The 18,866-nt window shown below is 37.7% G+C and overlaps 1 protein-coding gene across 10 annotated transcripts in view; it reads right to left on the minus strand.

The window, feature by feature from the left end:
* KATNAL1 (katanin catalytic subunit A1 like 1) overlaps positions 1-18,866 on the minus strand; it is a 100,969-nt gene that overhangs the window by 62,123 nt on the left and 19,980 nt on the right. For 3 of the 10 annotated variants that reach the window (XM_059902842.1, XM_059902837.1, XM_059902838.1), the window contains one exon: positions 1,598-1,770. In XM_059902842.1, coding sequence (XP_059758825.1) covers positions 1,598-1,759 — 162 coding nt within the window. In that variant the 5' untranslated portion in view covers positions 1,760-1,770. The other 7 variants (XM_059902836.1, XM_059902841.1, XM_059902840.1 and 4 more) reach the window with 7 other exon arrangements.

The following is an 18,866-nucleotide window of genomic DNA, read 5'->3' on the forward strand; positions in this document are numbered from 1 at the left end:
TCTTTCATGAAGAAATTCTTTCTACCAAAGAATGTGATGACCATTAAGACAATTTAAAACAAGCAACTAAGTTAGTAAGAAGTTAACCATTCCCAGAAATCTATAATGTTATGCTAAATACTTTTAATATATTTGTAAATAGCTTCCTCAAAAATTGTCAGCCAAAATGCTGATAGGAAATCAGCATCTCCTATCCCCAATATCACAAAATACGAAATGCCCGTCGTGAGCATCTGAAAGCCTGAAGTGGTGTAATATTGATACTAAGACTTACCCATTTCCAATTTAAATTCTGCCTCACCAAAGTCTGAATTCTTTTCGCCTTGTTTAAAATCTTTCAAGTCCTGGCTAAAGTTTATTTTGAGCTCAAAGGCAAGATTTTTCCCATATTTAAAAAACTTCACTGAGCACCAACTATGTGGAAATTCTCATGTTTTCAAACTTTGAGCCCAAACTAATTTTCAAAGGCAAGCAGATAATAGATTGAAAGTTACATTTATAAATTAATTTTAACAATTTTAATTTTCTTAACCAGAAAGCACACTTTACTATAAAGCAGAGCATAAGAAACTTTCCCTTAAACTTTATCTCAAATAATATATAGAAAGGAACATATAAAGGAGTCACAGAACCAAAGAAAAATCTAAATTCAACTAATATATGCAATTATATGCTACACTTAGAGAAATGAAATTTCAGGACCTAATGGAAAGAAACATAGTAGAAGCACCAGAACAGAAATGGTCACTATTTAACACAATTAAGAACAGGTCAAAAATATTTCCATGCTAGATTAATAAACAACTCTTGCCTGGGGCTAGGATGCAGGATAGAACACAACTAAAAATTTCAACTTGAGTTAAAGCGAGTGTATTGTTCTCACTCAACATAATTTGGTTAACACTTAAGTTGGAAAATAAGCCAAATTTACCCTGAAAACTTAGTAAAACATCAATTTCTGACCAGTGGAAAACTTAAAAGAAACACTTGAAAGGCATTAGCACATAAATGAAACTTCAAAGAAATGCCTGACTTTGTACTTTTAATTTTAAAAGGATTTTAAGTTTTAAGAGTAAGTGGGGAAATTCTAATTCAAGTTTTTATTAACTGTAATATTATATAACCAAGTTGTATAGTCAAGAGGCACAGCAAATATATTAGTGTTTTTTATTAGATTACTGACTCCTTTGTATTTGTAAGGAGTCTTTCAAAAGAAGAGGAAATCTTCTTAAAGGAAAAGTTTTATGAAATGCGTCAAAATTACATGTAAAATGAAAGGGGAAAAGGCAAGTAGAAATACCTTATTTCAAGAATTTGTAATCACACAAAATTAGTCAACTGATCAGGAAAAAGAATTAAAAGTAGATTCAATTTGAATTAAATATCTTCAAAATATGTCTCATAAAATATACTATCGAAAGTATATAAAATATTAACTGGGAAAGACAGAAAATTATTCAGAGTACATTTTAAATATATTTCAGTATTCAGACAAATAAGAGCTATTTACAAAATCTCAAACTAATTTTCTAACTCTTATCTTTCAAGTATAACAGACCACTGCCCTTATTCACTGAATACTTGAACATGATCTTACCTGCTGCCATCTGCCTTTGACAGCTGGGTCTCTGATTGACTGGCAATGTCTCTGAATCTGCTGTATCACCCCCTGGTAATACACCATTGATGAGTCATAATTTCCAAGAAGTGCATATTCTCTTCCTTTCTTTGCATTGTCACAAATCTCAGCCAAATTCATCTTTCGGAGACCTAAACATAAAATATGACTTTTTATTAAGTTTTCAGTACTGACTCTAAAGCATTTCTTATTATGATTTAAAAGATCTGCTTAAAACTACTTTGAAAGTCAAAATGGTTCTCTCATTCTTTGAGGTTATCTGAATGCATCTTATAATACTGAACAAAATTCCCAATTTTGGAAATACAAAGGAGATCACAAAAGAACACACAAAAAGATAATAAGGAGACAAATTACACAGCTCTGAACTATCGATTTATGTTACAGGTACATAAATTAGACACTAGTTCTCCTTGCTCATTTATAATTACTATAAGCTGCAATAATAGTAAAGATGAACTTGCTTTATTTTAGTCAACTTATTCTTGACAATGTAAAAATAAATATATGAATATCTCACATTTTCCAATGACATCAATTAAAACTGCAGAAACTATTTCTCACTAAAACTATTTGGCCCCAAGAACAAAAAGTTAAGGAACTTTTTGACTTAAGGAACACATTTTAAAAGAACAGCCTATAGTTGTCCATGCATCATTTATATACATTTAATTGTTCCATACAATTTAAATCTAAGCAAAAACCTGTGAATTAAACTACCTGAGCTCTTTTTGCTCCTCATCTTGTAATCTTCTATGACCTTGTCATTTGTAGCTTTTTGTCTGTGCAAATAACTATCGTTAATCTTTCCCCTTCTATAAGATGCTAGGAAAAAATATCATCTGAACCTCTGGTTTCCACCAAAGCCCTCCAGCCCAGTAATTCTGGCTTTTCTTCCAGGCTTCTCTAAAGTCTCCCAAGATCACCCAAGGCTTCTAAGCAAAGTTGCTTTCCACCGAAAACTACAAAGATTAGGAAGTCCAGAGATACAGGAGAATGACATCTTGGGAAAGAGTCCAAATTGACCTACTCTTACTTCCTGGAACAGTAAACCAATGAATACACTTGGTAGAGAAAAATCAAAATATTTCTCCATGCCTTCCTGAGGGAATTAAATTTTGACGTGGGTAGCTTGGCTCTTCCTCTCTACTTCTTATCTATTCTTAAGGGGCTCAAAAACTCTTCCTCAAAATTAACCGCCTCTAGTTCTAGTCATTTCAGCTGACTCCAGTACCTTTTTGAGAATAAAACTGTTTCCTTTATGTGTTTTGGCATATTATTTGCCCCTTCTCCAGGCATAGGTTCCTTGAAGGCAGCATCTATGTTACTTGAGACTCACACTGCAGCAAATAGTACACTACTTTTACACAGTAAGAAATTTCAACATTCAGTAGATCTACCCACAGAAAATAGGACAACCATGGAAAGCCTCCTCTTCAAATTAGAACAATTCTTCAAATTAGTCATTGTGAGACAAAAGCATTAATTCTGCTAATATGTACAGGCACACAAATATGCAGACTGAAAATATCTCGATGTAAAGCAGGGGTCAGCAAACTTTTTCTGGAAAGGGCCAGAGAGTAAATATTTTTAGCTTTGAGGGGCAATGGGCAAAATCGAGGATATTATGTAAGTACTTATATAATGAGACAAAAATGTCCACAATTTTTATTGACAAAATTCAAAATATTATAGTAGTAATAGTTGAGTACAACTTTTTGCAAAACAGGTCTACTAATAAGAATGGAACTCTTCTGTAGGGGGATATTTCCTGTAGTTCGGATTCAAAGTTACTGTTCCCTATCATCAAAATCAATTGCAAATGTTCATATGTTAATGCTGCTCTTTAATAAGACTTATGCATTTCATGTTTAAAAGTATCTTTTTACCCAGATAGGTACTGTCACATAATGATATCAAATCACAAGCATATGATTTCATCCAGCATAGTCACTGTTTGGAAAGCATTTAAAGATTTTATTCTTCTCTTGATATGTCTTTTAGCATGTCATTACATTGCATGTTAATCACTTCCAATTGAAGGGTAAGTGGAAGTATCTCAATTACACACTTAAATGGATTTCATAATATGGAAATTTCCTTTGCACTTGCATCAAAGTAGTTTGAGCTCAAAAAAATATACTGAAAATCTGGGTGGGAATGGAGATCTCACTTCTTTGCTTTAACTTTTGACAGCAAGGAAAGCTATATAAAATAGCTTGGTATTACTTGTGATTCAAACATTAGTTGGCATTGAAATAACTTTTAGTTTTGCATATAAGCACTGTTTGGTCCTGTAATTTTCAGTTGATTCATAAAGAAGCATTATCAAGTCTGCAGCCAAACTGATTTCCAAAGCCATTCAGTGTTCAGTAATAGTGGGTGAGAGCAGTTCCTCTCATTCAGAAAAATTTCAAATCAGCCCTTAGCTCAAACGATTACAATAGAACTTTACCACTACAAGCCACCAAACTGCTGTGTGGTAGGGGCAAGTCTATTTCTGACAAAAATTCATGGAACTGAGAATGGCTAAGTCCTCAAGAGGGACACTCAAGTCTTAAGACACTAATGGTTCCTTACTACATGAGAGATTCAAATATTCTCTGCAAAACACCTGCTGATAAAAAAAAAAAACAGTGAAGGGCTTCCCTGGTGGCACAGTGGTTAAGAATCCACCTGCTAATGCAGGGGACACGGGTTCGAGCCCTGGTCCGGGAAGATCCCACATGGCACAGAGCAACTAAGCCTGTGCGCCACAACTACTGAGCCTGCACTCTAGAGCCTGCGAGCCACAACTACTGAGCCAGCGTGCTGCAACTACTGAAGCCCGTGCACCTACAGCCCGTGCTCCGCAACAAGAGAAGCCACCGCAATGAGAAGCCCGTGAGCCGCAACGAAGAGTAGCCCCTGCTCGCCGCAACTAGAGAAAGCCCGTGCGCAGCAACGAAGACCCAACACAGCCAAAAATAAATAAAATAAAAAATAAATAAATTTTTAAAAAACAGTGAAGAGCCAACAACTTTAACCATGCTACATTTTCACAGCTTTGTAAATTTGTTCACCTAAGCCTTTTTCTGTTCTACACATATTTTCGGCCACCCCGAGTTTCAACACATCTTAACAGATTCTACTTCAGGTTGTACAGAATTCGTGTTTTCTCAACTTCTTATAAGTATTCCTGTCTGTAGCTATTCCACAAACACTATTCATTAAATGTAATTTTTCAGTAACTTCAAACTCAGCATTGACTTCTCAAACACTTAAGCTGTTTTGGTAACATCTGTCAATTCATCAAGAGCCAAGGAAAACCACTCAGAATCATTTGCCTTTTTTTTTTTTAATTGATTATTGATGTCCTCAACTCTTCTAGCAACTGTTCTCACCAGAAGGCTAATAGTCACAAGCAAGTTTATTTTCTCCAGACACATTTCTTTGGCTGCTACAATCAAACAAGATTTACTTAAATTACCATCGGTAAATGACTTCCTTGTTTGGCCAACAAACGAGACACTCAGAAACTTACTCTGGGTGCAGCCTGATTTTCGTTTTTTAATTTTGTGAAGAAATTCTGCTTAAAAAGATATTCCTTTTTAAGTTTTCTAAGTTTTCTAACCACTGCTTTCCTATGAATTGGGAATACCATGACGAATGATTAGTCTGGTAATGTCAGTGTAAATTGTATGTCTTTAGCACAGCTATAGTGTCATTGCATAATAATCACAATGCTTTGTCATTTAGTTCAATATTCTACACTCCACTGTGCTTTAAAAGCATAAATATGTCAAGTCCATTTTTCTCATCTTTTCTTGTTTTGACATGATGGGAATCCGCTGACAATAAATGAAGTAAAATGTCACAGTACAGTGATATGCAGGGCACATGAAACACTGTGATTATAGTGCACATCAAGCAGCAATGCAAAGCAATGAGAACATCACAAAGTCTCTACTCCAACTACTGAACTCTGCACAAAAGTAGCCATAAACAATATGTAAACAAATGAGTGTGGTTGTGTTCCAATAAAACTTTATTTACAGACACTGATATCTGAATTTCATTTATTTTCACGTCACAGAACACTATTCTTCTTTTGACTTCTTTAACCATTAAAAAAAAATGAAAATAACATTCTTAGTTCATGGGCCATACAAAAATAAGGAGCAGACTGAATTTGGCCCCCAGACTATAGTTTGCCAACTCCTGTTTTCAGCTTGTCTTAAGAATCTAGGAAAATAAACACATACTAACCCAAAAGAAGTAGAAGGAAGAACATAATAAGGTTAAGAGCAAAAATCAATAAAATAGAACAGAAAAAAATAAAAAAGAAATTTCTATGTAGCCAAAAGCTGGTTCTTTGGAAAGATCATTAAAAATGATTAAACCTCTAGTATTACTGACCAAGAAAGGGAGAGAGAAAACACAAATTACCAAAATCAGAAATGATGAAGAGGTTATCACTACAAACTTTAGAGCTATTAAAAGGCAAAAGAGGGCTTAATGAAATGGACAAATTCTATGAAAGTCACAACATACCAAAGCTATTTCTCAAGAAGAAACAGAGTAATTAATCTGAATAGTCCTCTGTCAATCAATGAAATTCAATTTGTAATTTAAAATCTTTCCACCAAAAAACAAAACAAACAAAAAAAACCCCAAAACACTCCATATCCAAAAGGTTTCACAAGTGAATTCTCTCAAGTACTCAGGGAAAAAATAAACCAATTCCAAACAAACTCTCTCAGAAAAAGGAAGAGGTGGAAAAACCTCCAACTCATATTTTAAGGCCAGCTTTACCCTGATACCAAAACCAGACATTATAAGAAAAGAAATTTACCTACCAGTATCCCTCAGGAACACGGATACAAAAATATTTAAATTTTAGCTAATCAAATCCAGTATATAAAAAGGATAACACATTATGACCAAGTGGGGTTTATACCAAAAATTCAAGGTGGTTTCTATTAAAAAACCAATCAATATAATTTTAAGAGACTAGAAATGAAACATATGATCATCTGAGTAGATGCAGAAAAAGTACTGGACAAAATTCAACATCATTAATGGTAAGAGCTCTCAGCAAACTGACAATAGAATTTCCTCAACCTAGTAAAGAGAATCTATGAAATACCTGCAGCTAACGTCACATTTACTGTGAAAAAATTGAATGCTCTCTCCCAAGATCAAGAAAGAACAAGGCCAGTGTATTTCCTCTCACCCCTTCTATTCAACGTTAAAACTAGAGGTTCTAACCAGTGCAACTAGCCAAGAAAAAAATAAAAGGGATAAAGATTAGAAAAGAAGAAGTAAAACTGCTTTTATTCACATACAACATAATTGTTAATGGAGAAAATCCTAGGGAATCTATAATAACTACTAGAACTAATAAGTTAGTTTTGTAAAGCTTCAGGATACAAGGTCAATATTCAAAAATCAATTGTATTTCTATATATTAACAATAAACAATTGAAAACTAAAATCAAAACAATGAAATCATTCAAAAATATTAAATATTTAAGGGATAAATTTAACAAAACATATGCAAGATCTGGACACTGAGAAAGTAAAGATGACCTAAGTTAATGGAAATACATACGTGTATGTGTATGTGCACATGCATTTATGAATTGAAACTCTCAATAATGGTAAGATGTCAATTCCGTGGAAAGTGAGCCACAGACTCAATGAAATCCCAATCAAAATCCCAGCAGCCTTTCTTGTAAAAATCTACAAGCTGATTCTAAAACTTAGATGGAAATACAAAGGACATAAAATAGTCAAAACAATTTCAAAAAATAGTAAAGCAGGACAACTTATATTGATTCCAAGATTTATTATAAAATTACAGGAATCAAGACAGTGTGGGACTGGCATAAAGATAGACACACAGACCAATGGAACAAATTACAGAGTCCAGAAAGATCCATACATATATGGCAAATTAATTTTTGACAAAGTTGACAAGGCAAGTCAATTAAAAAAAGTTTTCTCCAAAAAAGGGTGCTGAAACAACTAGATATCCATATGCGGGGGAAAAAAACTGAATCTCAACTCTTATCTCACATCATAAAAATTAACTCAAAATGAATGACTGACCTAAATGTAAGAGTTAAAGCTACAAAACTTCCAGAAGACAACCCAACAACCTAAGATTGTTGAGGTTTTTAGCACTGGTCCCCCAAACCCCAGTTCCCACAGGGCAACACATAATGGGCCAAGTGATATCAGCATATGCAGGAGCCTGCATTACAGGAGAAGAATCCTAAGTTCAGGGAACCCAAATCTATTATATTGAACACCATGCATGCCTACCCTTTGTTCCAAATGAAGATAATATCTTTCTTTCAAGGCTGTAAGGAAGCCTAACCTTTGCTCTGGAGGAAGACACTCCATCTACCCTCCAAGGCTGTTCAACCTGGTATCTCAATTCATCTTGGGGAGTCCCTTTGTCTCTTCTATTTTGAATCATGTTTTTGTCTATCACGTGCCTTTCTTTCTGGTTTTACTCCCTTACCTTTACGGAACACATTTTCCATAGATGGGGGGTAAAGTTTCTGAGCTCGTGCATGTCTGAAAACTCCTTTATTCTACCCTCATACTTCAGTAATAGTTTGGCTGGCTATTGAATCCTCACTTGCAAATAATTTTCCTTCAAAAATTTAAAGGCATTGCTCTATTACCTTCTAAGTTTCAAGATTAAGTTGAGGAAACGGAAGTCATTCAAACTGTCTTTTCCCCTTTCTGAAAATTTGTAGGATTGTTTTTGACAAAGTTTTCTAAAACTGTTGATGATATGCTTGATATGGGTCTATCTGGGATTCTTTCAATCTAGAAATTAATATCCTTCAATTTTAGGAAAATTGCTGAATTAGTTCATTGATGATTTCTTTCCATTTTTTCTCTCTTCCTAAAACACCATTTATTTAGCTATTGGACTTTCTAGGTTGATCCTCTAATTTTCTTATCTTTTCTCTCCTATTTTCCATCTCTTTGTCCTTTTGCTCTACTTTTTCGAGATTTTCTCAACTTTATATTCTAACCCCTCTCTAGAGTATTTTCCTCCTTTTGCATTTTATTATTGAAGTATATAACGTAGAGGTCCACAAGTCTGCAGTGAATTTTAACATTGGTTACACCCAGGTAACACCCACATCAAGATACGGAAAATTTCCATACCCCATAGAATCCAGGTCTCCTCACAGTTAGTACTTCTCCTCTAGGGCAATTACTATTCTGACTTCTGTTACCATTGAGTTTTGCCTGTTTCTTTAAAATAAGCTTTACTGAGGTATAATTTTTATGCAATGAAATTCACTAATTTTAAGAGTACAATTTGATTTCTTTTGAAAAATGTATACAACTGCATACATTCTTCTGTTCACTAATCACTAAAGATTTGTCTTTTCTGGAATGTGACATAAATAGAATGATACAGTATATATTCTGGTGTCTGACTTCTTTCATTTAGAATAATACTTTTGGGATTCAACCATGCTGTTCATATATCAGTAATTTAACGCTTTTATTGCTGAGCAGTATCTCATTATATGGATATATCAAATTTGTTTATTCATTCACCAGTTCTCCATATAGCACTTCACAGAAATAAACACAAAAGTACAGGATACATCCTTGACCAAGGCTTCACAGTATTTCCACTGAGGTTACATCCAAAATTTCAAGGTACAAGAAATACAATCCATCATGAGGGTGAGTCAAAGGCTACAACATATAGCTGAATCAGTGCTACTATCAAAAGCACTTGATAATCTAATAGTTACTATAAAATAAGTACATCTAAAAACATAGGGTCATTTAAAAATGAATAGGCACATGTGAAAAAGAATCAAAAAGAACTTCTAGCATTAAAAAATACAGTCACTGAAATGAAAAACTCAGTGGACTGAGAAAATAGCAGATTAGGCACAGATGAAAGGGGAATCAAGAAACCAGAACACAGAGCTATAGAAACTGCCCAGAATGCAGCATATAGGTATAGAATAAGTAAGCAAAGATAAGAAGTGCAGAGAGCAGAAAGATAGGATCCATCATATGTCTATTATGAATTTTAGAAGGAAAAAAGGAGAGAGCAATATCCAATATATAATGGCTAAAAAATTTCCAAAATATATAGAGGACAGTAACTCTCTGTTTCAAAATAAATAAAAATAAATCCACATCTAGAGACCGTGTAGTAAAACTGAAGAACCTAAAAGCAATAGAGAGAAATGATATATTATCAACAAAGGAAAAATAATATATTGACAGCTAACTTTTCAAAAAGAACGCTGGAAGACTGGAGGCAGCAGAACAGTACCTTGCATGTGCTGGGGGTGGGAGCTGCCAACCTAGAATCGCATACCAAGCTAAACTCTTCAAGCGTGAAGGCAATAGAAAAATTTCAGACAGAAAAACCTGGGTAGGGATCCAGGCACCACAAATTTTCTGTTGTGACCTCAGGCAAATCATGTAATTTCTCACTTCTACATCTATAAAAGAGGGAGAATAATATTTCTCACCATAAGGTTATTGTAAAAATTAAGTGTGATAATACATTAGCATCATTCCTAGCGTATGATGACACTGAATCAACATAAACTATTTTACTCCACACTCAACATTAAAACAGAGGTTTGGAGCAGCTAATTTTTCCTCAAAAATAACAGTAAATCAACGGATCCAGTTTTCATTATAAATTCCTAGAAGCTATACCACAACTTTAATTACTTTTAACCATAATCTTGAAGTATAAGAGGGTTTTTTAAAATCTCCTTTAGTTTAAATTAGAAGAGTTTCTAGGACTTTTAAATGGTCAGGTTACATGTAAAGGAGGCATGAAATATTTTGGCAATGTCGCACACTTGACAATACTTCTCTTACTGAGGTATAATTTTATCATGTATTCAAAAATGAATCAGCATCTTCTTGCAACATTTACTACTGAACTGATCCAGTCATGCTGCCCTACACAGAACGATCCAAGTATATCTTCAAGGAGAGTTCTATTCTCAGAATGAAAAGAAGAGCTCAGTTCAAGTTCATGCTCAGACCAAGAAGAAAAAAACATTGCTTCACTTGGTTCTAGATAATTATGACTTGTCTCCTTCATGACTCAGATCTAAACATAACAAATAAACCCCTGGTTCCAAGCTCTCCCTCCAGCTGCACCTCCAACCACACCCTTCCCCCCACCATCCTGCACAAAACACACACACACGCGAGCACACACACACGCGCACACACAGCTTTCTCCGCCAACATACCTGGATTTTTATCTTATACCAAGACTAAGACATACATTTGGGAAAACTAATAACTAGTTTACTTTCAAAACCCAAAACTGCTTAGGATGTCACTAATAATTCCTTTTTAAATTAAAACATGGTATTTATAATTCTTTTGTCTCCACAGTAATGGTTTTTAAATAGGAAAGAAAACATTGTTTTCAAACTAATTTTTAATGTGAGTGATATCTATCCAATTCAGTTATAATACATGTGAGGCTTAAGAAAAAAGTCTGCGTTAAACTATTTTCATTCTTACACTTCTGTATTTCTCTCACATTGCTCCTTTTCCTACCACAAGCTGTAAATTCCTGAAAGTAGATATTTATTCTAGAAACACTGAAGCAGCCTCAACTATAGCAATGTGAACAAAATAACACTAGTTAGAATAGTGGTAGCAAAACAACAAATTGAGTTTAATTTTCAGCATTTTGTACCACACTGAATGCAACCAATGTCCAGGCTCCACATATTTTTTTAATGTTTATCCAAATCACCAAATTCCAGTTTATTTCATGCAATGACTGCTATAAATACAAGCAATCAAACAAACATATAACCACAACTTCTCAAATTACTGCATCTTGAAGTGTGTTTTAATAGCAATAAATTAACCTACTATGTGAATACTAGTCACCAAAATAGTTAACTTTGAAAGTCATGATACCTCCCATCTCTTTATGTGGGGTTATATTCTCAAGGACTGTAGCTTGCCATGAATAATGGAGAATATGACTTAATCATATACCCAGAGATAAGACGAAAATATCTGTAGCAATGAAGCTTTTTCATTTGTTTCCTCACCTGAGCTCACTTCACAAATACTTGAGAAACAGAAAATAACTGTCTGTGCAACACGAGAGAATCTAGATAGAGAATTTGAACAGCTTAAATGTTTCTCAGAAGTAACCATTACAATAATTTCTGCCCATGTACTAAATTCCACTGGCATTGTTAAAACATTAAAAAAGATAGAAAATGTTTATCATCCGCCACTGTCTCAAAATGGCAGCTTAAATTATAAATTTTCTCTTAAGTGCATAAATACCCTTTAAGCATGAAAATAATAGTAAGAACATTTACTGAATGCTTACTCCACATCAAGCAGTGTGATAAAAATGGCTTTCTAGACATCTACTGGAGATGAAACAATGCACCTTGGAAAATTACTGCATTTTTTTTTTAACTCTTCTCAATCTACACCTTAAATTTATCTAGCAAATGCCTGTATATGCCTGATTTTTACTAGGTATTCTAAGGCATAGTTTCACTAGGTCTACCATTTGTATTACGATTATCGAGGAAAGAAAATGTTTAAAATAATGCTGAGTACATTAAAATATATACATATTTTCATTTACAAATAGATGCTCAAATATTATTGAAATCATAATATGGATCAGTCCAAAAATGAGATGAGTCAGAGAATCAAAGAATTTTGGAGCTGTTGGGATCTCAAAACTTGTACTGGAACCCCCTGTTTCTTTGAAGACAAAACTAAGGCAAAGACATTGTTACTATTAACAGTCTATATAAAATAACATTTTATAGCACTTAAGCTTCATTTAAAAGAATAATTGATGAATCTTTTTATATAGATCAAATTATCATTTTGTAATGTAACTACTACCTGATCTACCTGCTTAATATGGTCAAGTAAAGTCACAGAACATGGCCTTTTGTCAAAGAGAACTGACGATCCTGCCATGTTGTTGGTAAGGAAGGGGGAGAAGGGGAAGAGAAAGGCCTTCGGTTATGGAGCACTTCAGGTTCACCTCCATTAAACTGTCTAATTTTCCCCAAAATCTTATAGATAGTATTAACATCTTTTTTGAGTGGGGCGCAGGTTGGGAAACATGCGCACGATCACATGGAAAATAAGCTGTAGTTCCAGAAGTGGACAACAGATCTATCTGACCCCTCCCACTGCACCACACTCAGGAAATGATCCTTGGAGAAATGTTCTCTGTAAAAGAATATCACTGTACATGTTGAGAAAATAAAGTATTGATCCAAAAGCTCTGTCAGGGCCTTTCTAGTTTTAGTGTGATATTTATACAAATAGACAGCAATTATCAGTTTAAATGAATAAATCTAAAGTTACTGAGGAATGGTCCAGTCATAAGTTCTTGGCCTGAATTCTCTTCTCTTCAGGAACACATTAGCATATTGGTTTCCTCAATATTTTAAGCTTTCCCTTAGTAAACCAAACAAATTTTAAGGAAAAAAAAAATTACACCGCCTGGTGTTTTGCTGTCATCTAATCAATGAAACAATTCTTACTTGTCCTAGCTCAGGTCCCCTTCTATAGTGGCTATTTCAAATCTCCACTATTCTCCTTTCCTAACCCCAATCTCATCTCTCATCAATTGACCTTTACTTCTCTCCACCTCTTAGGGGCCATAAGCTTTGAACTCTCACCTTTTACCACCCAACCTATAAATACCTGTATCTATTCGCATCTCTTCCTTTTTCAGAGCGTCTCCCCTCCTATCAACGCTAGCATCCTGCCTAGTAACACAGCTAGCACTTAGCTGCTGCTTAGGAAAAGTACCAAATTCATTCTAGCCTAATTCTTCCACCCTGCTCGCCCCATCCTTCCCCACTTTCTCAGGGACCTCGATCAGCTCTCTCCTCGCTCCTCGTCGCCTACATCGTCACACATTTCCTCTTTATTGGCTCTTTCCTTAATAGCTTGTCATCAATCTTTTTTAAAAAAAACAACCTACAAACCTCTTTTAGTTTGCCTCAACTCTTTTTCTTCACAGTCAAGCTTCTTTAAAAAGAAGTGTGACTGGAAATTTTATGTTAAGGAAGTACTGTTGAATTTTTTAAGTAGGTAATATTACAGTTTTATTTTTTTTTTTAAAGAATCCTTAACTTTCAAAGATACATATTGAAATAACTACAGATAAAAAGATACGATACCTGAGTCTAGCTTAAAAATAATACATGGGACTTCCCTGGTGGCACAGTGGTTAAGAATCTGCCTACCAATGCAGGGGACACCCTTCGATCCCTGCTCTGGGAAGATCCCACATGCCGCGGAGCAACTAAGCCCGTGAGCCACAACTACTGAGCCTGCGCTCTAGAGCCTGCGAGCCACAACTACTGAAGCCCGCGCGCCTAGAGCCCGTGCTCTGCAACCTACAACGAACAGTAGCCCCCGCTCGCCACAACTAGAGAAAGCCCACACGCAGCAACGAACACCCAACGCAGTCAAGAATAAAAATTAATTAATTAAAAGAGAAATAAATAAAATAATCCAACTGCGGGCAGAGATGATAGATGAAACAAAATTGGTCATGTGTTCATTCTCCAAGCTAGGTGATGGTTACATGGGGCTCATTATTCTGTTTTCTTTTGTATATGTATTAATACGGAAACTTTTTTCAAGTAGCCTATGCCCAGATTCCTCTTCTTCATTTTTGCAAAGTTTGGAAATGATATGCAGTCACTAAATCCACTGGACACATTTCAATCTTTGCCTTACTCGCCCTCTCCGAGGCACCTGGACCACTCCCTCCCTGCTTCCTACTTTCCTCTCCTTCGTCATTTGTTGTGAAGCTCTCTGTGGTTCTTCTCCTTGCTCTCTGCCTCCTGACCTCTCAGCCTCAACTGTGGGCTCCCGCTTCCTTTCAAATACACCCCCCTCTCCCCAGAAACTCAACCCCCCTGTAAATGCTGCTGTTTCCCAAGAGTTCCATAGCCAAACCTCTTCTTTTTTCATAGCTACACATTCCTCCTATGTGAGCTGGTCCATTCTCTCCTATAACTACTTAACTACACGTAAACCTCTACCTCTGAGCTCTGTCCTGAACTCCGGATACAAATGCCTCCTTACCTGAATATCCTACAGGAACCTGGAACAAATACGCAAAAGTAAACTGATTTATCTTTACCTTTTGCCCCGATAAAAACCTGTTCCTCCTCATCTCAATCAGTGGTTTCACTATCCCATCAGTCACCCTAGCCAGAAAACTAAGAATCATTCGTCTTAGGATTCCAAATCTTTCTAGCCCCCAACATCCAAACTCTTATTAAGTCATATCAATTCTACCTCTTAAATACTCCTGCAATCCATCTCTTTCCATAACTCCGACTGCTTACTTTAGGCTCTTTTCATTTCCTTACTGGACATTTTTGGGTTTTTTTCCCCTAAAACTGGTTTTCCTATCACCACTCTCCTGGATCCATTCTCCACACTGGAGCCGGAGGTCTTTCTAAAATACAAACCCAATAAATGGCACCACTCCATCAGAAATTCTTCAACAGTCACCCCATGTTGAGGAAAAATTCTAAACGCTTTGTCATGGTACCAAGTACTTCGAGATCTGGTCTCTCCCACTACATTGCAAGTATTCTGGGATTTAGTCATCAGAATGACCTAGGGTTCCGCAAACACAAAGCACTCCAATTTTTCCTTTGCTTTTGTTATGCCATTTGCGTAGAATGACTTTCCTCAGCCTCTCTCCAGTAAAAGCTTAAGCAACTTTCCTAACACAAGTCAAATGTCACATCATTCTGGAGGCTTCTCCTCATCTCCCTAGACAGAGTCAGGCTCTTTCTTCCAAAGGGTGTGGAAAACGGCATCAGTGGTTGAGATCCTGACTGAGATGAGTTAGACCCACTTGGGATGAAATCCCAGGTTCACACCTTATCATCTATGACTTTGGGCAAGGTCTCTAAGGCTGCTTCCTCATCTCTAGATAACAGCAGCGACTTCACAGGATTGCTGTGAGGATTAAATAAGGGGCTGCATGCAAAATACGCCAAAGAGTACCTCCCACAGAGTAAGTATTCAATACACGTCACTGTGATATTACCACGTATTCCCACGCGAGGCTCACAGCAACTTGCACCTCTCTCCCACACTACTGTGATGACACGAATGTGTGCCCACGCAGGACACAGACTATATTCTATCATCTCTTAATTCCCACCACCTGGCATATATTGCCTGGCACATAATAGGTCCTTAACAAATCTTGAATGAATGAATAAACAAATCTTGAATGAATAAATAAGATATTTCAAATCCTTATACTGTATACCATAAGGTCTTGATTTTTTTCTAGTGGTCTTACTAAACCTACTTTTTATCTCCTCCTATGAAACTGCTACTTTAAGTATAGTTTACAGAGTCCAACTTCATTTAATGGAAATAAAAGGAATTTTATAGTGGCCTTATGTTGTTTTCTTGTTTTAAAACATACACACACAAAATAAGTCCACAATATATCAATAATTTTCCAACATACCACTGTAAAATGCCAAATTCCTAAGATGGTATTCTACCTGTCGAAAAATGTTAAAGGGTAGACAAGGCAGGTTTTCTAAATCTGTGTCAGCTTCCTTACCGCCAGGGCCTGAGCAAACTTCAGGTGCTAAGATGTATTCCAGAGCATTAAAAAAAAGAAAGAAAGAAAGAACATGGCGCTTTTCATTCTGAAAAATGGTCCTGAAAAATTCTGAAAAATGTTATAAGAAAGAAAATAATCATTACTACCCACTGCTAAAAAAAATGAAATAAAAAGACAAGTCTGTATTTCAAAAACATTAGTTATTTAAAGTTGAACTAAGCTTTCAAATAGAATCAAAATGTGTGTCGGCAGTGTTCAGGCTAGTAGGCGGGGGTGGATCTTGACCCTCAATAAATAAAATACAAAATGCAAAGCGGTAAAAATATCAGATACTACCATATAACAGCATGGTATCTTTTCTCTACTTCTACACTTAACCTTTAAACACTAATGCCCTTTGAGTAATTATTCATCAATGGGTTTAATTAATGCAAACACCTCCTACTTCAGAACAAATCTGATCAAATACCTAGAAATAAAGGAGGGAATCAGGGAAAAGGAGAAACGCCTGTTAAAATATAGTTTTTCGGGTCTCCCATCAAACGTGTGCGATACATACGGTTCTGCACCGAGAGGCAGCAACCTGGGGGGGAGAGGCGCCGAAGGCCCGAGGCCCTGCAGCCTGGGCGGCCGCTCCTCCCAGAGACTACGCGGGGCGGTGGCCGGGCCGGGGTGGGGCCAGTGCTGCAACCGGGGCGGGCCAAATGGCGGGGCGGAAAGCCCGAGTCTCACCTCCACTTCCCCTTCCCAGCGCTCAGAACCCAATTCCGCGACCACCCCACAGCCCCCCTCAACACAAAGAGAAAGATTGTCTCTCCCCGCTCGGCTCAGTTTATCGGTCTTTCCCAGCTGTCGGGGACGCCGGGCTTTGTAGTTCTCCCGTCCAGGCCGCCCCGCCAAGGCCGCGAGCCCAGGGAGCCGCTGAACTACAATCCCCATCATGCCATGCGCGCCCGCGGCTCTCCCCGTCCCGCACGGCACGCACTGCCTCCCCCGCCGCGCACGGCCCCCGCGTCTCCCGCGGCGGGAGCAGGGGTGGGGCTGTCAAGCCGGATACCCCACCGCCGGCTCTGTAGCTGGCGCCCGTCTCCTTCGGATTCATTACCTAGGTGCCGCAGGTCGACCGACCGTTTTGCTGCGGTCCAGGTGGGGTTGGGGTGGGGCATAGGCCGCCGCCGCCGCCGCGGAGTCCGTTAGTTCGCGACGTGCGTGTAGAGGCGGCGGCGGCGGCGGCGTACGGTTGCCATGGCAGCCGTGGGCCTGTAGGGCGTGGGGCTCGAAGTCAGCTCTGGGGAGGAGCCTGGGAACCCACCCAGATGCCGGGGCAGGGAGGCACTAGGGTGCGCCTAGGAGCGGAGGGAGACGGTGGCATGGAGGGGGACGGGTGACGAATTGAACTCCAGTGCTGCCGATGAGCCCTGCGCGGCAGCGTCCAATCCCCGTGGCAGGACGCGTGTCCGTTCTCTCGGCGAGTGCGGCGAGCCTGCTCTATTCGGAGAGGATGCCTGTGGCGTCAGAGGAAGGAGCGGCGCCAGGCTCCTTAAAGGTCGCTGGTCCAGCCCTTCCCTCTCCGCCTATCCCGGCATCCCCGCGGGGCCTGCCTCGAGGCATGTTTGGAGCCTAAGCCACCTCTTTTGGGTTTTTTCACCAGTAAAACCGAATTTGCAACCTCTCACATCTCCTTTCTGCCGTTTTCTGTGTAGGATAGAAACGAATCATTTAGTAAAGTGTAATGCATGCGGCCTTTAGGATTATTCGGGAGGCTTGAGAATTTGTAAATGGCATTGATTTCACTTGAACATTGATCTATAATATTTCTTAAATAATCGTATGTGGGCTGGCCATGACCCGTCTCAGAGATGCCGTGAGTCTATAACCCACTTCTTCGTTCACGTCCTGCCGCTACACTGGGTGGCTGGCTGATAACCAGGGGCAACTTAATTGGTCTGATGCTCAACGTTTTAATCTGCAAAATGGAGATAAGAGCCATTTCACAGTGCTCGTGAGAAATAAAAGCACTGATGCTGATGAAGCACTCTAAAACAAAGCCTGGCATTCAACAGTAACTTTAAAGTATTAGTCCTTTGATCCATCGTGATAAAAGCCAGAAGGGTGGGCTCCTGGAGGTGAGGGTGTGGTTTGACTGAAGAGGGAATTTTTCTGTAGTGATAGAAAAGCTCTATATCTTGCTTAGATTTGGGTTCCAAGGGTATATGCGTTTGTCAAAACTCATGAAATGCTACACTTGAGATTTGTACATTTCACTGTAGGTAAATTTACCTCAAAAAAAGAACATTAAAATAGCAGCTATTATTATTAGAGCTGTAGACTCTAATTGAGACCACAGACATATTCTAGGTCCAATTTCCAGAATATGCAGGTGAGGAAAATGAGGCCTACAGATTTAAGTAAATGGAGGAGGAAGGAGGCATTACTGACCCTGTCATTTTCTAGTAATAAAAGCCTCTCGAGAATTTATGATTGAAAATAGCAAGCTGCTGTGTGTCATCAATTTTCAGTCGGGGTCACCTTGTCCATAGAGATTTTGTGGAAGGCCAGTGTTCTCTCCAAGACTGCATATTC

The sequence above is a fragment of the Balaenoptera ricei genome, chromosome 18, assembly GCF_028023285.1.
Source record: "Balaenoptera ricei isolate mBalRic1 chromosome 18, mBalRic1.hap2, whole genome shotgun sequence".
NCBI lineage: Eukaryota > Metazoa > Chordata > Mammalia > Artiodactyla > Balaenopteridae > Balaenoptera > Balaenoptera ricei.